The 26,224-nt window shown below is 44.2% G+C and overlaps 1 protein-coding gene across 1 annotated transcript; it reads right to left on the reverse strand.

The window, feature by feature from the left end:
* Nucleotides 1-3,329: 3,329 nt before the first annotated feature.
* LOC144785119 (parvalbumin, thymic CPV3-like) lies at nucleotides 3,330-26,224 on the reverse strand. Its single transcript, XM_078664210.1, has 5 exons — nucleotides 26,147-26,224; nucleotides 22,239-22,306; nucleotides 20,656-20,788; nucleotides 5,868-5,977; nucleotides 3,330-3,610 (listed from the first exon to the last, which is right to left on the reverse strand). Exons 2-5 carry the CDS (start codon nucleotides 22,297-22,299, stop codon nucleotides 3,585-3,587), a joined length of 330 nt encoding a protein of 109 aa, XP_078520336.1. The 5' UTR covers nucleotides 22,300-22,306; nucleotides 26,147-26,224; the 3' UTR covers nucleotides 3,330-3,584.

Below are 26,224 nucleotides of genomic sequence, written 5' to 3' on the forward strand. Positions count from 1 at the left end.
GGCACTTAACAAAATTAAAAGAAATGCCTGGTACAGGGGAAAGGAAAAAAGGAATGGGCATGGTGTGCTGGCTCTTGTGTAGAGCTTGCAGGATTTCTCCATCAGTTACGCTATTGTTAGGAAGTGTCAACAAACAAGAATGCCAGGGCTCAAGTTTAGTTCACACCCGCTTTTTATTTAGCTGGTGTGTACCTTCATATCAAGGATTCCGAAGGTTTATTGTTTTCATTTCAACATTTTCAAAATTAATGATGTTCACATATAAATCGCGCTACAGAGGATTAAACTTTCCTTCAATAGTCAAAACAATATAAACATAAAACATGAATAACAATGCTTTCAAAAATTGAATAAATCATCATTGATGATTTATTCAATTTTTGAAAGCATTGTTATTCATGTTTTATGTTTATATTGTTTTGACTATTGAAGGAAAGTTTAATCCTCTGTAGCGCGATTTATATGTGAACATCATTAATTTTGAAAATGTTGAAATGAAAACAATAAACCTTCGGAATCCTTGATATGAAGGTACACACCAGCTAAATAAAAAGCGGGTGTGAACTAAACTTGAGCCCTGGCATTCTTGTTTGTTGATATTATATATTGTCCAGCCAGGACTCGTAGGACAAAGCCCTCCCTGAGATAAAAATTGTTAGGAAGTGAACATACAGAAGAAGGCTTGGCACATATCAACATTGGCTGTAGCCATTGATAACTCAGAACTGCTTTGGCCATAGGACCCAATGCACAGTTCAGCTTACAGCAGTGGTACAGAAGTGAAGAACTGCAGAAGGGTGGGTAAGCAGCAATGGGTGGTAGATGGCAGAACACATAGCCATACCATTTGCGAGGACCACTATCTGTGTGTGGTTATCCTTTCTGAACTTTTATTTAGAAGTAAATTGGAAAAATGCTATCACTCAAAAGGCCTGCCATAGTACTGTAGACTGGCATCAGAATCACACATTGCCATAGTAGGCCATGGCAATGAAGGGAACTACTTTGTGTTTAGAGGTGCTCCTTATGAAAAAGCAGATTGACAATACAAGTGAGCCAATGGCTGAAGTGAGCCGACTGATTGCCATATATTGTATGCTGTATGGGCGGGACAAAAATGTGAAGGACAAGCAAATAGCCCAATGGATGAAGAGGGCTAGCTGAAAGCTCCTGTTAGTAAGAATATTATGTATATAATTTTACTAAAAACTAAATATCTAAAAACACAGCATTCACTATCCACTTACAAATTAAAAATCATTCTCACTGTTAAACAGAAACATACAGCGCGTACAAAGATACTCATTCATACATGGCTGCTATTTACCTACTAGGATGCTACATTTGTACAATTAACTTGTGATTTGTGTTTTGGGATGCATTTTTGTAATGCTTAACAAAGAAGACTTTTTAACGAAGGTCTGTAAAGAAAGGTATGAGCAGAGGATGCATGAACCTACATGTCCTGATTTCAGATCTCTCAGTCAACTATTCAATATTCTTAGCAGTGAGTGCTACTACACATACTTTATGATGCCACAGGAAGTGATGCCACTTTACCTTTGACAGCATGCCATTGCAACTGACTTCAGTAAAATTCCGAAACAATGCTCAAAATGAATGTAAAAAATTAATTTCGGTTGGTCTGTAAATTAAATATGGGACATATAGCGCCTTGGCAGGCAAACAAATATTAGTTACAAATTTGTAGTGTCTGGTATCACTCCACTGATTCTACGGCCTTGGCACGGATGGTTGGGGGGGGGGGAAGAGAGGCAGTCACAATGTGGTAGGCCTGGTTAGCACGATTGTGGGCGGAACAAACATCAGGAATAGGTGGAGAAGGGAGAAAATAAAGGTAGTGGTTTAGGGAGGTAATAGTATCACAGCATAAGAAAAAAAGAGATATTCTAAGGGATCATGGTGGTATGCAAAAAGAAAGGTAAATGAGGGATTCAATAGGTCTTCCTTCTACCATTAAAGAACACTATCTGCAGCCCGACTGAGGCAATACTGCACCACCAAAATGAGAAGACGCCAGACCCACCGTGGCATCGCTTGTTACCTTGTAAATAATCACACAGCAGGAAGCATCAGACATGGGATCAGAAAGCCATCCAAGCTTCTAAGCTGCCAGGCAGGATTAGTCTGTGGAAGACCAGATCCTGCCATGATCTACTAAGAATGAGGGAAGATTTAACCTCTTGTGAGATGGCTCCTTGCAGCCTATTCAGCTGTCAAGAGCTGATGTGCTGCAAGAGAAACCCCAAGCAGAAGCCCTAGTTCTCCTTCCCAGGTGTAAGATTCAGCCTGGTACAAAGAGATCTCAGATTGATCCTGCAATTAGTGATTCTGAATTTCTTGAGGTCTTTGCCCAAATAATGGATGAGACTGGCTTGCAGTTGTTAGAGTGAATTAAAATCTTGAAACCTTTGAGAAACACCCATTGCAGTGAGTACATCTCAGATCTGTAATGGGAAGTTTCTGAGACTGGCCATATCTGAACCATAATCACATTTTCTGGATCCTTTTGAGGTTGGTTAGAATCACATTGTAATGTCAGCCATGTCAGATAAAAGTCCTGGCCCTTAACCCATATTGATGTTGATTTTGCCTTGAAATCTTTTTCACATATTTTGAGTCACTTAGGGGCTGTTTACCATGCGGCTCTTAAAGGCTCCGACCGGTGGTCGGAGCCTTCAGAGCCACATCATAATCGTCCCTGCAGTTTACTTTCCGACCGCCTCATTATGATGGAGGCGGTCGAAAAGTAAACCGTCCGGAAGCCGGAGAGTAATCTCAAGGGCAGTCGTTTTCACCCTTTAGATTACGATGCACGGTTTCCGGCATGGTTTTAATGGTGGCCTGTCCGACATGGAAAACATTTCGGAAAGCGTGTTTGGGGATCCCTCGCAGGACCCCCTTCTGCTTGCGACCTCAGGTTGGGGCCGGGCACCTATGGTGCCCCCCTGTTGAGCCCTGCTCCTTGTGGCAGGCACCTTGAGATGCCTGCCACGGGGGTGTAGGGATGAACAACACCCCCCTTTTCTCAAAGGGTGCTTGTGTTACGGCCTTTGTGCGGTCGTAACATGAGCTCCTATTGAGAAAAAGGAGCATGCGACCAAACAGTGTTCGATCACATTGTAATACGGTGGTCGGGACCGCCGACCATACTGAAGTCCGCTCAACATCGTAATCAGGCCCTTAATTATTATCGCGTAAAGCAACAACTAGGAAAATCTAAGAAAATAGAGAGGGTTCAGAAAGGCATTTGTTTGTAGAGAATAACAACAGTAGCATTACATTTAAAAAAAAGTGGACTTCGGCTGTTCAGAAGATGCAAATTTTTATTTGATATGGTTGTGTCTGCTTAGATGCTTACAGTACTTGATAAATCAATTACTTGATATTAAAAAACATATTGATTGGTTTTTGGTGCTCCAATGGACAATAAACAGATCACAAACGTTTTAAAAAGTAAATTATTAAATGATATCTATGAATAAAAATCAATCAGGATCTTATCCATGTGTGGGCCTCTTCTCATGCAATCTTGTTGATCCCCTCTGGTGCCTCTCAGGCCTTTAAGAGCACACCATCTCCAGGAACTCTGCAAGAACAAGCGAGAAAGCCACAAAATCAAACACCTTTAAAAGAACATTCGGGGTGATAATATCATAATTTAGCTCGTTTTATTAGAATCCCACATGTCCTGATGTAGGTTAGTGCTCCCTGGGGCTCCCTGGAGTTGTGAATTATTTGGTAAAGCCTGATTTAATTTTATTATGGGATATCTATGTCTTTCCAATTTGCGTGCTTGATTAAAGTGTGTTGTTTTCTAATTCCTCAAATCACTTAAGGGTGTAAGAATTATGATGTTCAATGAAGATTAATTTCTAAAAAAAAAAAAATATCCAACCCCTACAATATTGCCTTAACGACGATTTGTTGGTGTCCCAAAACAAATTAATTATAAGCTGTTTGTTTAGGGCTCTACCCTTGCAGAAATACTGGGATCCTCCCTATGACATATTGCTCTCATGAACTATATATGTAGTTTAGGAATTTATTATTGACTGATTCAATTAAACTGAAGCGCATTTGCAACTTTAATAGCTTAATATATACAGAAAAGACAAGCTGTGCCTAAAGGTAGTAGCTTTTTACAGGAATAAATGTCCAAATATTATTTTCTTATTTGTATGCATTTATTAAGGTCACCAGGGTTTGTAAAAACGTACAGCCGGCACGTGTTTCTCCCATATGCTGGCACGCTTACGGCTTTCTGAAGGCAAGATTCCATATCAACGTTCCATTCGTATCAGAGTAGTAAATTCAGGAAAAGCTTGCAAACAATCTCTGTCGTCATTACAAGGCAAAGTGAAGTGTCTCATCATTTCAGTTTGCCTTGTAAGGATCAGGCTCAAAACCTGATGACCCTAATAAAAGCATACAAATAAGTGAAGAGTATTTGGACATTTATTCCAGAAACAAGCTAGTACTACCCTTAGGCACAGCCAGTCTTTTCCGAATCATTTCTCTGATTGCTAGGTGGACATTAGGGGCGCATCCACCTGACATGAAGTCCTACTTTGGAGAACTTAATAAAGGTCCAGTCCCGGTTACGTAAACCCCTTGAGCCTCACCCCTGCTCTATGAAAACTACTTAATATATTGTACACAACTTGAGCTCCTAGACATTGCAATAGATTGGCCATTGGTTCCTTCTAAGTGCCTGATTGTGCTAAGTGATCTAACTGCAGCAAATATTTCAACATTTTGCCGTGTCAATAATGGGGGATACCTTACTGTTCTCTAGAGCTTTGGAGGGCTTAGACGAATTTACACAAGCCTCGAGTTTACACAATTCAGTAAAGTTTACAGAAGACGGTTGTTCAAGGGAAACGCAAACGTATGTCCTTGTTCCTTGCATTGTCCAGAACCGGTATGAGTTACCCGCAGTAACCTATAGGCCGTTTCGCAATGTAAAAGTGGTGCCAAAATCTGACTATCATTTTTTAGGCCTGGCTGTAGAAATCTTTGGCTATTTTGATAGACCTCATGACAACTATAATCCTGGGGCCTTGGGGTCAGCCATTGGCTTGCTTGATCTGTTCCCACATTTGTCAGTGCTTGTTCTACACATGTTACCATCAGCCTCCCTTTCGTTGCAGGCACTATAGCAACCCCGCTTATTGGGAAGAGACCTAACACACCATCAGTATATGCTAATTGTAGGTACTGCCTCCACATATTTGTTTATGCCTAAAAATATACACCTGCTCCCCAGGAAATGCAGAGATATCCTCAGTAGTACCGTCTCCTCGACTTTCAACAGCAAATAGTTGTGCATCTCACATCCCAGCCATGGACATACTAAGCTCCTGTACTCGGGAAACATCCTTTACGACGCACCTTTTACCACGCAGTGCCTTTACAACGCAGGTTTTTCAACGCAAGTCATTACAACGAATTGCGCTGGGGGGCGCTCTAGGATAGGTAATAGTTTAATTTACTATCCAACACCTTCCCTACTATCCACGGGGAGTGGAGTTGGAATAGTAAATTGAACTATTCAAATCCAGCACCCCACAACGCAAGTCGTTGTAACGACTTGCGTTGAAAACCCTGTGTTGTAAAGGCATGCGTAGTAAACGCATGCGTTGTAACAACGTACATCCCCTGTACTCCTTTAATGGCTCAACCCCTGGTTATTTCTGTTACTCTTATTGCACATTATTTCAAATTTCGCGCCTGAACATGTTTCCTCAGACGCTCGGAAACATGACATTGAACTGAGAGCGCAGCAAAAGTCAATGCAAGATGAAAGATGACATTTTTTCTGCCAAAATTGGAAGATAGCCTACCTTCAGCTCCTATTTTCCCATCCCCGTCATGGTCAGCACAGGACATGAAGGCCTTGGTCTCGTTGGAAGTTAGCACTCTAGCTCCGGCGTCGAACCGTTGGAGGAAGTACCTGAAGAAACAACAGACATCGGTTTTGAAAAATATGCAGCAGGTGGGGACATCATTGTAACGCTCGACTCAGTCTGAATCCCTTCCCTCAGCTGGCGGGATTCTAGCCCCCTGCCGCCATATATATGAAAGGGCGAGATTTTGATCGATACCTTATATCTATTGATCCAAACCTCGATCTGGTCGACTGAACCTTTATTGCCTGTCTTGGAAGGAAACAGTACACCTATCTGCAAATTAGTTCACCCAAGAAAGGACTCTACTCTCAAAGATCACGGACAACTTCTAGGTTTCAAAAGTTTATTGTAAAGATATAATGAGCTGCAAATACAAGCATCTCAGAATGAGATTCACGAGGTACACAGGTCCAATTACATACATGTGCTCTCGAAAAGCCCTCAGACGAGCAACAGAAATCACTAACACAAGTTCTAAAAATAGCAAAGCTATCAGCATAGACGCATATCTCTCCTTCATTTAGGTTGGAGGAAAACAAACACAGGTTAGGCGTCCCTACCCTGTTCTAGATGGTATCCCTACTTAACCAAATCCCAACCTAACAAAGGTGTCAGCAATGAATGACCCCCAAGGGAAGTCACCCACTCTAAGTCTCTTGGTGAAAACCTAAAGTTCTCCAGTCATGACCCCTCACTGCCTACCCATCCGCTCTCTAAAGGGTCCTCAGGTCTCTGCTCTAACTCCACCCAGGGGTGCTGTCCCTAATACAAAACAGTCAACAACATTTGAGACGCCCCTTGCGAAACGCCTCTCACGTGGTGCAACTTCAGGCTTTTTCCATGATGCTTTGTATTGGGCCTCAGACGTTAGAGTTGACCTTGCTTCTCAGTCTCTTCTCCGGCCCGCTGATACCCCTTAAACATTCCAGAACCCTCCTCCATGTCTGGGCCGTCTACTGAACAGACCTCTATTCATTCACTTATAATTGGATCCCCCCTTTCCTGTTGCAGACAGATATCTGCCGCCAAGAACCCAACTCTCATAGACTTCTAAAAAAGGCTTGCAACATTTCTCAGCCCAGACATGTACGTGTAAATCAATGCTAAAACATTTCAGGCCTACAATATTTCACATTATGATTATAGCATTCAATTTCTTCATTTAATTAAAGCATGTTAAAACTCTTATTCTATTATTTAGAAAACATTACTCTAAATCATGGCCCATTAATGCAATGACCAAAAACGTTAAACAATCTGTGTCGTGAAAAGAAACACCTTCCCTTTTAGCTCCAGCTCTGGCCCTGAGGCCTACCACGTTCTGCGTTTTACCACAGACCATCTTATATGTTAACAGCTACACGACATAGATTCAAAATAATCACGTCTAATAAAATCATATAATGTCACACATTTCTGTATTAGTTCCACTTCTACTTAAATCTCTATATTAGCTATACATTTAGAATATAATTTCAGATACTATTAGCACTCATGGCATTTCTCTTCATGAATTATGCTCTCTATAGGTAAGTGTGATGTACTCATATATTTATATCAGTTTGCGCTCTCTCAGTTCCCCCCTTTGATGACCTCTCGGGGTCATCACTAACATTTAAACTGCAGTTATTGCTGGCATTCTCTGCGCTTCCAGAGCTCTCAGGCTCCTGTACTGATTATCTTGTATGGCAGCCAATCTCTGCAACTGTTCTCTTTGGGCCCTTTCTGACCTTCTTGCTCTGTACCATTTGAATACCCTCACCAATCCCCACAATATTATCCCACAGATCAATATTATGATGATAGGCTTTAGGATATACCAAATAAAGCTTTTGCCTAAGGTGGAAAACCACCCTCCAACTGTACTCATTCCGTGGCCCACCTTTTCCCAGACATTTTCTCTACTCAAGTCTTCGATCTCTTTGTGTATATTAGTTATGTTCTTAATAACTTTCTCAAGGGGTTTTGAAAGGTCTGGAATGTAAGTGCAACATTCCTGAACCTTCAAAGCCTTACAGACTCCGCCCTCTTTTGCTAATAAGACATCTAATGCAAGCCGATTTTGAAGAACCATAGCCCTTATCGATTGCATCTCTCCTTCTACCAGCATTAAGGACTGAGCAGTGCTGGCAGACAACCTGTCGACAACTGTTGCCAGTCGTCTAATTTTAACATCATTAAGGATTATTCCCAAAAGAGGGAACATAGCTCCAAAGACATCTCCAACCATTTCTGCATCGCCTAAATCTCTCCTTCCCCTCGATGATGTCTGGCCCTCAATGATCAATAAGTCTTGTGCATGATATATTTTGGGGAAGACAATTGCCAAGTAACATGATCCATACCAGTTGTCAGGTAGTCTCACGTAAGCATTTCTTCCACATACAAAATACACATTTGGAATCACTTGCATTCCCTTCAGGAAATCCTTAGTGTAGTACTCTAAATTAAAAGCATGTTCACAGTCAACTTCACCCACGTATACATTTTCATAATACGTTTTGGCTCGGTGAAGACATAACTTTCCTCTCTGCGCTTTATCTAAAGCTATTGGACCACTACTACCCTTTCTCTTGTGTGACTTCTCTTCCTCGGTCCAATCTAATTTCCCTTGTCCTGATTTTTTCAAAATCTTTTGTCTCCTGTAACGATCATCCACCTGCCCTATGAACTTTTTCTCGACTTCTGACACCTTGCATGTCAGATTATTTCTACGGGCATGTGAAGTATCTAAGGTAATCCAAGGAATGAAGAACTTGGCCAATCTGTCTTCACTCTTCCAGTAATCCCATTTATTCATCTGCTTATAATTCGGGACTTCTGGCAACACAGAATCATAATTGGAGAAATAGTATTCAAAACTATCTCTCTCATAAAATATACTAAGCAATAAGCTACATGTAATGCCATATGTCAGAGGGAGGTGATGATATCGAATTCCTTCATCTACAGACGCAGGCAACTGCATGCAGACGTAGCAATCCTTAACCTCCATGGCATCCACGTATTCATACAAAAGTTTAGCATAAGCATTTGACCTAAAGTCTCCTTGGGACTCGTCTACATGTAACCTGCGGGCTTCTGCAGCCAATAACGCTTTCTCTTGAGTGTTTTCCCTTTTCTCACCTGCAACAGTGGGTGTAAGTGTTACTACAGAATTCGCATCAGTTACCTTTACCTCTTCCTCATGTCCCTTTACATAAGAAATTGTTACCACTAAAGCTATTAATATTATCACTCCTACTATTAGTGTACCTATTATACATTTAGCTCTGCGGTTCGGGGTGCCGGCCTCCATTTCGTCAGACAATCTAGCTTTTCCCTTTCTCTTTGCAAAAAAAAAGTTCTTTTCCTCTCGTTCCTTTACAGTCTCTTTCAATCCTTTTTTGTCTTTAGAATCCACACAGCTGGGGGCTGACAGCCTTTTTCGCAAAAAGTCCTTTCACAGTTCAAAAAGACAACCCTAGCCCTTCTCCATCCACTCAAGGGGTTCCCTAAAATTCTCTGCTTCCTGGGCGCTAGGTAATCTTCTTTTCTTCTGCTTGCTTTATTTACAAAGTCCTTTAACAATCGACTATTAGATTTGTGGTTGCAGCTTCAATAGCATAGTTCAATATTTCCATGCGAAGAGTATGCTCTTCATGTGCTGTTATCGTGGTACCAAAGTCGGGGAATTTCAATTCTGTAAGAAACATGTGTTTTAACTTGCTGAGGCGGGGAGGTCTGGGGAGCACGAATGTTAGTGACCCTTCTTGTTCGACACCGGGTACCAACAGTTGTATTTCCACGGTGATAATGGGCTCAGAACTGGACACCACCACCGCTCGGATCCTCCCTGTCTCCGGTTTCACAGACATTTGTCGCCAGATATGTCCACTCAGGTGTGGAGTATCTTCTGTTAGGCACACGCACTCTTCTTGACCTCCTTCGGTTCGGTGCCTCAGCGCCCTGAGCACCTTCTTCTGGGTCTGAGTCTTCTGATATCGGAGGAAGGGTTGCTTCTGGAGTTGACCTCAGGCTAGAACTTCTTCTTTGCGGCCAATTTGCTTCTCCACGTGCCCTTCTACTCCTTCTCCTTCTGGTCTGTTCTCGCTCTCTTTCAGACCTGTCAGGGTCAGACTCGTACTCCCAGCTGTCTTCTCCTTCTGTAGCGTCTTCTGTTTCGCTGTTGTACTGACCGTCCTCAGCTTGGTCAGACTCGTTCCCTGCTTCCACTGGCACCTCTACAGCTTGGCTAGCCCCCTCTATGGCTTCTTGGTCCTCAGCTGGACGTCCATCCGAGAGAGGAGCTGTTTCCAGAGGTGCTGGAACCCTTTTCGTATGCGACGCGTGTATCCAGTTGGGCAGGCCTCCCACCTTTACAGCTGTACTTGTGATCAGGATGACCTGGTAGGGCCCACGCCAACGAATATCCAAGCAGCTTCTTCTCACATGTTTCTTCACCAGGACCCAGTCCCCAGGATACAGGTCATGGCAAGGGCCCTGGCACGCTGGAACCTCTGCAGCCTGCACCTGAAGGGACACAGAACGCATGGCGTCAGACAGCCCCTTACAATAGTCCAGGATCATATCATCTGTGATATTTAACAGTGCAGTAGCTGGAATAGATGGCAGTCTCATTGCTCTCCCCATTAACACCTCATGTGGTGACAACCCTGTTCTTCTGTCTGGGGTACTACGAAGGCTCATGAGTACTAATGGCAGGGCATCAGGCCAACTCAGGGTCGTTGAGGAGCAAACTTTCGCTATTCTGGACTTGATCGTGCCATTAATTTGTTCCACAATTCCTGAGGCTTCTGGTCGGTAACTGCAATGGAGCTTTTGGTCTATATTCAGTGCAACACAAATCATCTTCACAAGCTCGCTGTTAAAATGTGTTCCCCTATCTGATTCCAAAAAGGCCGGCACCCCGAAACGAGGGATAAGTTCTCTAAGCAGTAACTTAGCCACTGTGAGGGTGTCGCACCTACGTGTAGGGTATGCCTCAACCCATCTGGAGAACACACAAACAACCACCAGGACATAGCGGAGGCGGTTGCATCTTGGCATTTCAATGAAATCTATCTGCATTCTGTTGAATGGACCTCCAGACCTTCCTATGTGACTTAGTGCAACTGGTGTTCTTTTCCCTACATTCAGCTGCTGGCAGGTCACACAACGCTGGCACACTGCTTCTGCTGCTATTCTAAACTTAGGATTGTACCAAGTCTGTCTAAACACTCTCAGCATAGCATCTCTCCCTAAGTGTACGGGACCATGTATGAGTCTAGCCATTGGACTCACCATCTCATTGGGCAACACTGCTCTGCCGTCTGCTGAGACCCAAAAATGAGTCTCACCCATTACACATCCTGCCTTTACCCATGTTTCCTTTTCTGAATCAGGAGCATTTTCTTGCATGGTTGACAATTCATCCCAAGTATCAACAGTTTCCAGTATCATGGCTAATTCAGTTCTTACATTTATTCCACCCACATCCACCTCTGTGAAAGAGTAACCTTGTTCTGCGCAATACCGCGCAACTTCATCAGCATATCTATTGCCTTTCGAAACAAAGTCCTCATTTTTGGTATGTGCGATGCACTTTACAACTGCGATACTTGCTGGACATTGCAATGCTTCTAACAACAAGCGCACAAACTCTCCATTGCGAATGGGAGAGCCTGAAGAAGTCATGAACCCTCTTTGAGACCATAACTGCCCGTAATCATGAACTACCCCAAACCCGTATTGGCTGTCGGTGTAGATGGTGACTCGAATTTGATTGCCTGCTAAGCAAGCACGTGTTAGGGCAATAATCTCGGCTACCTGAGCGGAGTTTACTCCTTCCAGGCACCCTGCTTCCACAACTCCTTCAATTGTACAAACAGCATAAGCTGCTCTCAACTGCCCAACTTCGTCTCTTACACATGAGCCATCGACAAAGAAAACTTCGTCTGGGTCGGTCAGTGGCTCATCTACGATGTCGGGTCTGGGTTTGGTGCATAGTTCAGTCACATCGAGACAGTCATGGTCTGTATATTCATCATCATCATCAATATCATTTGGAAGTGGCATTAAGGTAGCAGGGTTCAAAACAGAGCATCTCTTGAGGGTCACGTTCTCTGCAGCAAGAATAACTTGCTCATAGCGCGTGAGCCTGCTATTGGTCAGATGCTGTGTTTTGGTCCTGGTCATCAACAGTTCAACAGAATGTGGCACGCACACCTCTAACGGGTGCCCCATGACGATATTTTCACATCTCTCAATGCTGACACCCGTTGCAGCAACGGATTTGAGACATCCGGGCAACGCTGCGGCTACTGGGTCTAAAGTAGCTGAGAAATAAGCAACTGGTCTACGGGCATTCCCATGGATTTGGACCAACACAGACAACGCACAACCTTCTCTCTCACAACAGTAAAGAAAGAATTGTTTATTGTAATCAGGCATTCCCAATGCCGGAGCACGACACAGGTCCTCTCTCAGCTGTAAGAATGCCATCAAACAGTTTTTGTCCCATGGTACCGGATCACTCACCTCCTTGTGCGTCAGTTTTTGCAAAGGTTTTGCTTTCAGTGAAAAGTTCACGATCCACTGTCGGCAATAACCCACCATCCCTAGGAACATCCTGACCTCTCTCTGGGTCTGAGGCGCATTCATTTTCATGATCGCCTCTATCCTATCTGGTGACACTTTTCGTTTGCCTTTCTCAATTCTGTGTCCCAAGTACTGCACTTCTGTCAGGCAGTACTGCAATTTTCCCGGGGATACCTTATGCCCATTGGCAGCTAGGTGATTTAACAAAGCAATGGAGTCTTCCCTGCAAGCTTCTTCTGTGTCTGACGCCACAAGGAGGTCGTCTATGTACTGGACCAGAACTGACTTCTGGGGCAGCACTAGACTTTCAAGATTTTTCTTCAGAAGCTGGTTAAAGATCGATGGACTCTCTGTATACCCCTGAGGGATACGACACCATGTTAGGACGCGATTTTCCAGCTTAAATGCGAAAAGAAAATGGCTATCTTCGTCCAAAGGGATCGAAAAGAAAGCCTGACAAAGATCTATCACAGTGAACCACTCAGCTTGGAATGGAATCTGAAACAGTATCACTGATGGATTCGGTACCACTGGACAACATGAAACGACTATGTTATTAATCTTTCGAAGGTCCTGCACTATCCGAAATTTCCCATTTGGTTTCTGCAGACCCATAATCGGGGAGTTACATGGACTACCCACGATTTCTTTCAGTATTCCCTGTTTAATCATGGACTCGATCACGGGTTTTATGCCTGCAATCGTTTCTGGAGTCAATTTATACTGGGGTGTTCTTGGGAACTCAGCATGCGGTTTCACTACAATTTTCACTGGGTCCACCCCTTTGACCAATCCAATCTCTTCCCCAGTGAAATCCCATACCTCTGATGCCACTGTCTCTCTCAAATCCCAGGGAAGCTCGTCTACTGTCAAAGTAGGGTACAGCTCCACACATATTCTTGAGTTTGCAACTTTGAAATCTGCATCATCATCATTAGTCAATACCTCCACTCCCTCGGGTGTACAATATATAGTACAATTCAATTTGCACAACAGGTCTCTTCCTAGCAGACACACAGGGCTTGAATCGCAAACCACAAATTGGTGCTCATCGCTGTACTTCCCTATTTTCACCTGTACCGGTTCTGTCAATTGGCTGGTTATTCTCCTGTTTGCGACCCCTACCACCTGTATGGTCTCTCCAGACATGGGCAGGTCTGGAACTGCAGCTGATCTGATCGTGGATCTAGTGGCTCCTGTGTCCACCAGAAATGTCGTAGGGCACCCTGCTACTTCTGCTTCCACATAGGGTCCCCTCTGATCTACCTCTAAGGCTGCCCCAAGGGTGCAGTCTTCTCTTTCCACTCTCTGTCCGGTTAATGGGTCCACATAATAGCATTCTTCCCCTTCCATAAACAGGGGCATTTGTCTATAGGTCTTACCCATACTCCCTACTCGAGGAGGTTGCGGGAACTGGGCTCGGGGAGGAGCCCCCCCCCCTTTGAGCACCTTTCCTTGGTATGGCGTCGCCCCTCTCATAGGTGCGCTCTGGACCTCTTCCTCCTCTATCTCTTGCTCTCCGATCTCTACATTGTAAGGGCACTCGCGTTTCCAATGCCCCAACTCGTTGCACTGGTGGCACCTAGTCGTTTTCTTCAAGGTAGCTATGTCTACTCTGGGTCTAAAGGTAGTACTCTCCTCATTACCCTTGTTCTGACTGTACTGCTTCTTACCTCCTGTACCTGTCCCTTGCTGCTGTTGTTGCGGTCCCCCCTTTCCTGCTGTCTGCAATTGTACCACCATCAGCTTCTCTTTTAGTTTCTTAGCCTTGGAGTCTACCTCATCACAGCAGTACCTGGCATATCTCAGTATTTCATCTAGGGGTTTACTTTGCCAACAAATCGAGTGTTGCTGAATCATTAAACTAATATCCGGTCTCAGTCCCAGGACGAACTTGGACACGAATTGCCCTATGTCCTTTGGATCCATTACATCCAAGCCGCTATACTGTTTAAACGCCTTCAGCAATCTCTCGTAATATTCATGGACTGTCTCTTTGGGTTCCTGTCTCGTTCTGTCTATTCTGACCCAATCTATGTCTTGCATTGGCACTTTTTCTTTCAGCCAAGTCATCACTCTCTCGAATTTTGCCATCACGATCTCGGACGGCCCATTAGTCCTAGCATCTCTCTCTGGCTCCGTTGTGGGCCACTCAGCGCTAACCTTGCATGCTGTCCACAGATCTCCTGGTACTACAATGTCAAACAGCGTGTTCAGATCTATCCATAGGACTTTTGAGATCTTTACAAACCTCTCGACTTGCTTGTACCACTCCACGGGGCTCTCTCGTAACTTGGGGAAAGATGTGGTAAAAGCAGCTAAATCTCCCCTACTCCAAGGGACATGTACATAGCTCCCATTGGCAACTTCACGCAAAGGGTAAGCTTCTATTCCCTGCTGTCCTGGTGTTATACCAATCATGCTTCTTCTGCCGGTCCCTTTCTTGGACCACCTCTCTTCCCATTTATCTAGTGCCCTCCATGTCCTTATTCCAGTAATCAGTTCCCTTATGTGTGTTTTCAGCCCAATCGTTCTCCTCTCATCTAGATCTCGATCTGAGTAATGTAGCCTGTGGTTACCCTGTAATGCTTTGGTTCTTGACAAGTCCACCATATATTTGCCTGCTAGTTCGACTAACTTCTCATGGACTGCTCTCGCCTTTCGTGTGATGTCCTTTGCCATATACAGTATTTCATCCTGTTCATACATTTCCATTCTTTCTAAAGGCAGGGTACCATCTACCATGTCATCCAGATCTGACCTTAAGCTGGAGACATCAAGTCTCTTGGCTTTTATCTCAGCTCGCAATATGTCTTTCGAAGGGGGCTCACTGGTCTCCCTACCATCCCAACTTCGAGCTCTGCGTTTGGGCTCAGGAGAATTAATGGGTGGCCTCCCTTGCTCCCATCTCTCCAGGTCCCATGCTCGGCCATCCGATCTTGGAAGGTGATGGAACACGGGCCTTTTATCCCTACTCTCTCTCTGCCCACTCTCGTCTTCTTCTCTCCTCTCACCGCACATCTCTCTGTTATTTTCCCTCTGGTCGCTACACTCCCTTTGCCTCGTATCGCTCAGTATCCGATACGATCCTTCCTGGTTCCCCATATTCCCTGGGCTGCGCTCATTTCTGTCATCACAGGGACTATGGTGCGACCTCTCACAACTCCCATTCTGTTCTCTGGTGGCAGGCACACAGTGTGGACACTTAAAGCTGTTCCTGTACTCTTGCGCTCTCCTCTCCCCTTCACTGAGTATTGGGCACGCCACCCCTTCACTCCCGGGGCCCCCGTTTTCCAGGTCTGTTCTACCTCCATTCCGGGCCCAATGGGTGACTCCCCTACTCCCTCTACAGTCCCACTCCGGGCTACTCTCCCCAGCCCCGCAGTGAGTTCGTGCTCTGCTGTCCTGACTTTCTCTTTCTGCTTCTGCAGCATTGATGCACTTTTGAGCCTTCACTGCCTCATCCCACTGCTTCATGTACTCATTTAGCTCTTGAAAGGATTTTCGTCCAGATCCCCTCAGATCCATTGGCCATCTAGGGCCCCCAGGATCTCCTCCTGGGTCCCCTGCTGTGTGCATCGGGGTGCTCCACTCTCTGGGTATCGGCATCTGACTTGGGGAATTAGTGGTATCGTTCCTCCTTGCCTGCTCTGCTCTTTCTCTGTCTTTCCGTTTCCGTTCTTCCCCTTTTGCTCTCTCTTGGTCATATATCGATATTATAGGACCTATGGTAACAGGTACCTGTAGTGCATCTGGTAATGGGTAGGATGTGGCGCTTTCCGTTTCCGGCGCTCTTTGTACCACAAACCTACCGACTACCTGTTGCACCTGACTAGGCTGGAGCAACTCTTTCTTTGGCTCAGGATCCCACTCTGAACTGGGAAGCGGTCTATGCTCTCCTGCATTGCCCCCCTTTTCTCCTTCAGTATTCTCGACCTCTCCCCCTGCTCTATTATACGGGGGTGGCCTGTCTGTCAGTAATCTGTTTATCAGGCTGTCCTCTGTTTCGCTCTCATCATCTTCTTCTAGGGGGCTTTTATTTACTGGCGCCTCTAACACTGGGTACAGTTTATTTATTTCCAAATTATGCACTCTCCATCTTTTAGCATCCGCATCCCACCTGGCATCCTGTACTGCCCTTACCGAGCGTTTCACCCTTTCTTGTCGTCTGTTCATATTCCTTTCATGCGCTGCCCTAAGCCATGCATCAAGGGCTTCAAACTGGGTTGGTCTAGGCAAGGGTCTCTTTGAGGTCATGACTGATTTCAATCGATGTAACACCTCTAATCTGAACGTCCCGTACTTCGGGAACGTCAGTTCCTCGTTTCCTTCAGTAATCTTACTCCACTCTGATATCCAAAGGATCGTATGCAACCCAACATTTACTGCCATATAACGAGCTGGCGTACCCTCCGGCGGGGCTTCTTCCCCTTCATACGATCCTCGCCTCTCTTTCTTAAACAGCGCTTTCAACCATTTAAAACACTTCATAATTATGCGCACAAAATTCAGCCTCGCTACTCTGTTTACTTCCTGATGACAATCCACCAATCCTGTCGCGGCTTTGCTAGCTTGGCCTATCACAGCGCGGTCTTTCTCCTGTTGGCCAATCACGTCGCGACCCTGTATGACGTGTTCGCTAGCTGGCCTATCACAGCGCGGTCTTTCTCCGGTCAGCCAATCACTGCGCGACACCACCTGACGTCTCTTTTCTCCGCTTCGCAGCAGCACCCCTCCTTTCTCAACTCGTCTCCCGGTTATGCATGCGTCCCATTCATACACTGAAAAATGACTACTTCCGACCAAGCGGTCACTTCTCTCGACTGTACGTCCACAGTCTATCTGTAATTGTCAACACAACTGACGAGATGTCTATCGTCTCTCTGATAGGTTACTTACACACACAGTAACTTCCGACCAGCGTCCGTTACTCACGCACTCACTCTTACGTTCCCCCTATCTCGGTCTCTCGGGTGATCAATGGTACCTCATGACCCCCTTCACACTAGTTGACAATTACTCTGGGTGTCCGATACACCCGAACCACTTAAGCTCTCCTTGAACTTAAGATTTCCACCGGTTGCGCGCGCTCACAACCTGTTCCACAGTCACTCTACAGACATTCAACTCCGCCAGACATTACAACATAGATACAATACAAAAACACCGCAATCTAACACGCATAACCCTTTATACTCACTCTCGACCGATACTGCTGCTTTTTCTGTCTCACGTCATCCGGATCTTCATCTGCGGGCTGTTCTTCCGATCATCGATTTCTAGGGGCCTTGGGGTAAGCTAACCTGGCCTAGGTCACCGTCCTCAAGAAGGCAACCATCCTCTGCTACCAACTGAAAGGGCGAGATTTTGATCGATACCTTATATCTATTGATCCAAACCTCGATCTGGTCGACTGAACCTTTATTGCCTGTCTTGGAAGGAAACAGTACACCTATCTGCAAATTAGTTCACCCAAGAAAGGACTCTACTCTCAAAGATCACGGACAACTTCTAGGTTTCAAAAGTTTATTGTAAAGATATAATGAGCTGCAAATACAAGCATCTCAGAATGAGATTCACGAGGTACACAGGTCCAATTACATACATGTGCTCTCGAAAAGCCCTCAGACGAGCAACAGAAATCACTAACACAAGTTCTAAAAATAGCAAAGCTATCAGCATAGACGCATATCTCTCCTTCATTTAGGTTGGAGGAAAACAAACACAGGTTAGGCGTCCCTACCCTGTTCTAGATGGTATCCCTACTTAACCAAATCCCAACCTAACAAAGGTGTCAGCAATGAATGACCCCCAAGGGAAGTCACCCACTCTAAGTCTCTTGGTGAAAACCTAAAGTTCTCCAGTCATGACCCCTCACTGCCTACCCATCCGCTCTCTAAAGGGTCCTCAGGTCTCTGCTCTAACTCCACCCAGGGGTGCTGTCCCTAATACAAAACAGTCAACAACATTTGAGACGCCCCTTGCGAAACGCCTCTCACGTGGTGCAACTTCAGGCTTTTTCCATGATGCTTTGTATTGGGCCTCAGACGTTAGAGTTGACCTTGCTTCTCAGTCTCTTCTCCGGCCCGCTGATACCCCTTAAACATTCCAGAACCCTCCTCCATGTCTGGGCCGTCTACTGAACAGACCTCTATTCATTCACTTATAATTGGATCCCCCCTTTCCTGTTGCAGACAGATATCTGCCGCCAAGAACCCAACTCTCATAGACTTCTAAAAAAGGCTTGCAACATTTCTCAGCCCAGACATGTACGTGTAAATCAATGCTAAAACATTTCAGGCCTACAATATTTCACATTATGATTATAGCATTCAATTTCTTCATTTAATTAAAGCATGTTAAAACTCTTATTCTATTATTTAGAAAACATTACTCTAAATCATGGCCCATTAATGCAATGACCAAAAACGTTAAACAATCTGTGTCGTGAAAAGAAACACCTTCCCTTTTAGCTCCAGCTCTGGCCCTGAGGCCTACCACGTTCTGCGTTTTACCACAGACCATCTTATATGTTAACAGCTACACGACATAGATTCAAAATAATCACGTCTAATAAAATCATATAATGTCACACATTTCTGTATTAGTTCCACTTCTACTTAAATCTCTATATTAGCTATACATTTAGAATATAATTTCAGATACTATTAGCACTCATGGCATTTCTCTTCATGAATTATGCTCTCTATAGGTAAGTGTGATGTACTCATATATTTATATCAGTTTGCGCTCTCTCATATATTAAAATAATTAGGATTTGCATGCTGTTTCTTTTGGTGACGGCGCACTCTTGGTGCATTTTGACCTCTAAAATGATCCCTGGCACACCCTGGGGTTAGAGGTCAGACAATGAGCAGCTTTAGTTTGTGTGCACAAAATGCATTCCCACATTAAGAGACCCTAGGAAAATGTACCCTATTGTATTCTCTCAGTGGCCCAGGCCCAGGGGACGGAAATGTACTACTTTACACTACTATCATGCTTGTCTGGTGGTAATCCTAAGAAGGCCGTAACCTTTGACCTTGTTTGTTATGATGACATCAGGCAGCATTCCACAATTCAACACGCTATACTGTTGATAAATTGCAATTCTATATAATTGCGTCCTCTGATCACTGAAATCTTCTCTGACTGGAGAACATTGTACTTTAGCTTAAGCCCTTCTAGTTTTAAATATTTATATAATGAGAATAATACCTTAGTATTTATATCAGAGTATGTGTCTCTGTGCGTTTGTTCGGGTGTGGGTTGTGTGCTTTTGGCTGTGACTGTGGATTTGTGCAGTATACTTGTGTGCTTGTGTTCAGCTGTCTTTTTGTATTTGTATGTGTCTGGAAGTGCACATATGTTTTTGCATGTGACTGTGTATATGTTTGTGGGTGTGTGAAGTGCGTGGCTGCTTGTATCTGAGTGTATGTCTTTATCCGTGTGTGGATATGCTTTTCTGTGTGAGTGTGTTTTGTGTGTGACTGGATGCGGGTATGTCTAATGTGTGTGGGTGTGCCTGAGTAGGTATGTACGGATGTGTGCCAGTGGGTATACGGTATGTGTGCGAATCTGTTTATGTGTGTGGGTGGCAGTGTGGGGCTGTGTGCAGTTCTGTATTTTTTTTAAACTCTGTGATCCACTAAGGCAAATGGATATGTACACAGGGGCGGCCTTAGGCTTGTGCAAGCTGTGCACCTGCACAGGGCCACCACACCCCAGGGGCCACCACGCCAATATACAGCCATAATATAATAATCCTCTGAGGATGGATACATATTTGCGTGGCGGCCCCTGGGAGGGATTTGGCGGCCTCCGGCTCTGTTCCACTTCCAAACACCCTGAACCCCCCCCCTCTTCACTGACCTCTGCGCTCCGCCCTGCCCGGACCCCCTCTTCTGGGGCCCCCTACCTACACTCCCTGCCTAGGGCTGCCATGAGCCTAGAGCCGCCCCTGATGTACAATAGACTTCTTGGAGTGTGCCCAGGTACTGGATTCCGAAAGATGGCTAGAGGGTAGATTTTGGCCCCATGGTCTACTTTGGAAGGCCAGCCTCAGGCCATGGGGCTGGCCTCTCTCATACACAATCTGCCCTCAGTGTCTTGTGTTCATGCACCAGGGGGCAGCACTTCTCACCTCAGCTCATCTTCCTCAACGTATCCGCTCTCATCATTGTCCACCACTTTGAAGATCTCCTTCACCTGGCAGGGGGTTTTCTTGGTCATGCCACAAGTGGTGAAGAATTTCTTGTGGTTGAAGGAGTCTGGTGCTGTACGAAGGATAAAAACCGTAAGATCGTTGCTGTTTATCTGTGCTACATGCACTTAAACGATTAGAAAGTTAACTAACAAAATAATTACAATTCATATTTTAATATATTGCTTCCTATATAAGAAATGATAATACAGAGTCATTTTTCTTTTTAAATTATGGCTTTTGTCCTTTTTTTTGTTAAATTAAATTTTTTTATAAAATAAAAAAAATAATTCAGTAACATTGTGTTATGCATCTGTTGAAAACTTCATTCTGCTTTGGCATGTCTGTCCTACCTGCCCACCGAACACTTTTAAAGCAAAACGTTTTTTTTCTTCACTGGAAATACACACAGTAAAACACACATTGCTGAACACACTGATTCAACAAATTATGAACTTCTTATGCTCTTACCTAAACAGCATAATTACCGCATAATCATTAAGAACGTTTAAAACTGAAAAAACAAACCTAAGACATACAAGGAGGACATAATACACCCAGCACACTCCAATCCCATTTAGCAGAATATAAGAGACTTGGGCTAGAAGTACTATTTGCTGGTTGCAAAATGGATTTAGCAAGCAGTATTTTTGGGACCACAGATATTTTTGTGAATCGACCTATTTACAATTAGGTTATAAACTGAATTGGATTGAGACGCAGTATTCATTAGGTAGGTCACAAATTGCACAATTGCCACCATCATAAGGATGGTTGCTCAGAAGGGTCAGCATGCCACCATTTCGGTGACTGATTTGTAATAAAGTGAACTTTTCTTTTTTTAATTTAGTAAATTTTCCTTAAAGGAAACAGAACTGCATTTATACAGAAAAGTTTCATTTTTTTTTTCAAAGTTTGTTTCAGAGTTGGCAATGGTCCCATAGACCACTCAGTCCTAAACCATTAATACATATGGGTAGAAATAGATTTTGGAAAAGGAGCCTAAATGCTCCCCTTCCAAATAGCGATTTTTTATTCATTTCGACACCCTTTTTAAGAGTTGGAGGAAAGTCACTGACTCCTAAAATGGGTTTAACATATTTCAAAAAAACATTTTAGCAGTGGGAAACTCCAAACAGGAGTGTTTGGGACCATAAAAATGTTTTGTGCAACTAGCCCTAGATTGCATGATGGTGCAATAGCGGAAGGCACAATTTTGCACTGACTTCCACACCGATCAACAGGTGCAAAAACAGCATTTGCCAATCACTCAAAGCAATATCAGGGCAAAATTGTCATATAAGGTTGACAACTTTATGTAATCCAGCCACAAGTGCTACATTTTGCTCAGTGTTACATTTGATCTCTATCACTGTAGATTCCCTAAAGTTCAGAATCAGTCCCTCAATTACCCATGTGGCTGGTTTAGGTGAATGGATTGTGAAGCTATGCTGATTTCCGCAGTGATAGCTGCTTGTGGTTGGTTTGGCTGCTGAACTCTTTGCGCATGCGTTATTCCTTACCTTGGCACTCCTTCAGTGCAGCAGCAATATCAGCAGGGCTCAGAATGCTGGTGAGACTCATCCTGGATCTGTAACAAATAAGACAAAATATTAAAAAATTAAAAAGCGTAGAAGCATTTGCTAAAGTACATGCTGCGATAGAGATGCAAAGTTTACGCAGATCACTGTATTAATGTCCTGGTATTCCTCAAGTCTGCAAACTCCAGTTACTTGTTTATTCATCTAGTCACCAACTCTGTCTTTGATTTTGCACTAAATTGCTCCTTTTTGTCTGTTTCATGTGTTGTTCTCCATTCCTTACTATGCTTCCCTCCTTTCTACTATGATAAGATAGATCAATACATTTATCACCCTTTCTGGGAAGAGGATCAGCTTTATGTTACTTCTGAGCGTTCCTGGAGAGTCCTGTCATATGAGTCACTTTGTTTGGGAGTCCCCACTGCTGTTCAGACACTAGTTCAGCGTTGCACGTCAGGCAACTGGGTACATTCAGCATGAGTGTTGTCAGAGTACACTCACCCATGAGATGATGTTGCTAGAGTACACCCAGCCATGTAATGATGTGGCTAGAGTACACTCAGCCATGAGATGATGTTGCTAGAGTATGCTCACCCATGAGATGATGTTTCTAGACTACACTCAGCCATGAGATGATGTTGCTAGAGTACACTCACCCATGAGATGATGTTGCTAGAGTACACTCAGCCATGAGATGATGTGGCTAGGGTACACTCAGCCATGAGATGATGTTGCTAGAGTATGCTCACCCATGAGATGATGTTTCTACACTACACTCAGCCATGAGATGATGTTGCTAGAGTACGCTCACCCATGAGATGATGTTTCTACACTACACTCAGCCATGAGATGATGTTGCTAGAGTACGCTCACCCATGAGATGATGTTGCTAGAGTACACACACTCATAAGATGATGTTGCTAGAGTACCCTCAGCCATGAGATGATGTTGCTAGAGTACACTCACCCATGAGATGATGTTTCTAGACTACACTCACTCATGAGATGATGTTGCTAGAGTACATTCAGCAATGAGATGATGTTGCTAGAGTACACTCACCCATGAGATGATGTTTCTAGACTACACTCACTCATGAGATGATGTTGCTAGAGTACATTCAGCCATGAGATGATGTTGCTAGAGTACACTCACCCATGAGATGATGTTTCTAGACTACACTCACTCATGAGATGATGTTGCTAGAGTACATTCAGCCATGAGATGATGTTGCTAGAATACACTCACCCATGAGATGATGTTTCTAGACTACACTCACTATGGCATGATGTTGCTAGAATACACTTAGCCATGAGATGATGTTGCTAGAGTACACTCACCCATGATATGATATTGCAAGAGTACACTCAGCCATGAGATGATGTTGCTAGAGTACACTCACCCATGAGATGAAGTTGCTAGAGTACACTCAGCCATGAGATGATGTTGTCAGAGTACACTCAGCCATGAGATGATGTCGCTAGAGTACACTCACCCTTGAGATGGTGTTGCTAGGCTACACTCACACATGAAATTAAATACTTGGCAGGTTTATGCCAAATAGTAGTAGAAATCTGATTTTGCTCCTGTTGATCCACACAGGAACGCAACTCTCAACACGTCCTGTGTGGGGCAGGAAGTCTGATCTTTGGAAACTGACAACGATGATACAAGCACTACCATATTCCTGCTAATAATTGAAGTGATATCACTGGTGCTCAGCTGTGTATTGGGCCTAGACCTCAATTTTCCACGCTCCTTTACCACTGGGTAGGTGCAGAGGCCACTTCTAGCTTTGGAGGCCAATAGACATAAATGTAGGTTCATCACATGCTACAACATTGGGACTAGATATTATAAACCACCTTTGAGTGCAATACCTAAACTTTGGGGGATCTCTGCGTTGGGTACAGAAAGACAAGCACATGCATCAGGATGAGGTCAAGGTTTTTAGCGTTCTGAAGCAGGGTGCCATTTTCGGCTCCAACCTCTCCCCACTGCCCCAGTGGCAAGCATTGCTGTTTGTAGGGGGGTAGAGGCTTGAAGTTTGCTTATTGGCTGCCTAGTCTTGCCATATCCTATAACCATCCCTATGAATACACAAGCTGACTTGCTGTGGCAAATCATTCTAACACAAGCTACATTATGATGTCCAATGCCAGTCCAGTAGGGCTGGAAGATTTGTTGTGAGTAAATCTATATCCAGTACCAGGAAGTGGAGGGGGAGTGTGCCTTCAAGGGTTGGAAGCTCATTAAATTCTGTGCACCCACATACATATGTGTGAGGATTCACAAACTTCCTTCCAACCCTTTCCCACCACGTAAACGGTCAGACATACCCCTGACAAGGGCAGGAGTATTTGCCTTTGCATGGAGAAAAAGTGCAAGGAAACATTCTAAAGCTGACTGACTGCAGGGGATGGGGTTTCTCCGAAGGAAAAATAATTGTTCCTGTGGAGAAAAAAAAGCACAACGCAAAGAATGGTTTTGTTAAACTACACTCCACAAGACTAAAGCTTGAGTTAACCATTCTTGTGCCCTGGGTCATAACACACCACACAACCTTCACATAGGGAGTTTTACGGAACATGTTACACCTTGCAGAAAGGACCAAACATTCTGCGTGGAGTCCAAGCGAAGGTTCCACCTTTGCTGGGTTTTAGTTGAGGTGGTGATGACTGGACGGTTTTTCTAGAGAGTGGGGCTGCTGTAAAGCGCTGGGGGTAACAGTTGTCTGACTCGTGTTTTGAGGGCATCAAATTTTGAACCGGAAAAAGGGAGAGAAAGGGGAAATAGTGAAGGAAGGGAGACAAAACTGGGACATATAGGGAAAGCAGGGATGAAAAAGAGCCTGAAGAGTGAAATAAAAAGACAGAATGTGTAGGGCGATGGAAGAAAGAATCAAGAATCGGGACACTTGGAAGTTGGTAATTGTGGTATTTGGCTGCGCTTGCAACGGGCGCCCAAAAAAACTCTGGGGTTTGCACTTTTTTCTATTTTTATTTTTTTACAAACTAAGCCCTGGAATTGCAACTGCCATGCTAGCCATGAAGAAGGTGTTTCTACCCCTCATCGAGGAGAACATTCCTATATAAGCAATCAAGTTACAATATTTGAGATTAGTGTATTCATCTCTCTTTTCAGTGGTCTCAAGGTGCTGTGAAGAGTTTGAAATCCTCATTATAACTGTTTGTGAGTGTTTGCCCCCTTTGTTCTGTCTAAAGCCATAGGGTTTTAGCTTTGTGTGTATTTCCATGCTTTCTAGTTTGTTATCTCAAAGGAGGTGTGTATTCTCGCTTTCGTTCTCTATGTGATCCCTATATGCCTGTTGCGAGCTTCTGGTTGTGAGCTGTCAACATGGATGTGTCTACGGTGGGGGTTGGTCTCTTTTTTCCATACTCAATGAGGTGTGCAGGATGTGGGGTGTGTTTTTCGGTCCTTGGCTTTATCATTGATATGTTTTGTGCATGTCACTGTCTATGGTTTCATTTTGCCTGTTGTGTTTCAGGTTCCTTGATGCTACTGTCTGTGTTGCTGTATATTGTAGTGATTAGTGATCATGTTTTGTTTGTTGTGGTCTCACCTCATAGAGTAGACACTAGCTCAGTGTTGCTCGTCAGGGACCTAGGTGTATTCAGCATGAGGGTGAACATACAATCACAGGACATATCAAATCAATAAACGCAACATGTGGTTGACAATCGAACAATATCATATACTCATCAGCCCACACTCAATGAAAACTGATTCCCGCCACATCACCAACCATAAAATAATTCTACTGTCCAGAAAGAAAGGGCTCTTTGCAGACAACTCAACGTCTTCAACATGGTTCCCCCAACAAATTCACCAGAGCAGACCACACCATCAGCCGACAGGAGCCGTGTCCTTACCTGTGTTTGTTTCTCTGGGGACCGCAGTGGTAGGAAGAAGAGCGAAGGACTTGTAAGGCATTCAAACTGTGGTACCTG

Source organism: Lissotriton helveticus, chromosome 10 (genome assembly GCF_964261635.1).
Source record: "Lissotriton helveticus chromosome 10, aLisHel1.1, whole genome shotgun sequence".
NCBI classification, from domain to species: domain Eukaryota; kingdom Metazoa; phylum Chordata; class Amphibia; order Caudata; family Salamandridae; genus Lissotriton; species Lissotriton helveticus.

Coding starts and splice junctions, on each gene's coding strand:
- LOC144785119 (XM_078664210.1), bottom strand. CDS start 22,299: ATGAGTCTCACCAGCATTCTGAGCCCTGCTGATATTGCTGCTGCACTG. Junction 20,789..22,238: donor TGCACTGAAGGAGTGCCAAG/GTAAGGAATAAC, acceptor TCCTTCGTACAG/CACCAGACTCCTTCAACCAC. Junction 5,978..20,655: donor GTTGAGGAAGATGAGCTGAG/GTGAGAAGTGCT, acceptor TTGTTTCTTCAG/GTACTTCCTCCAACGGTTCG.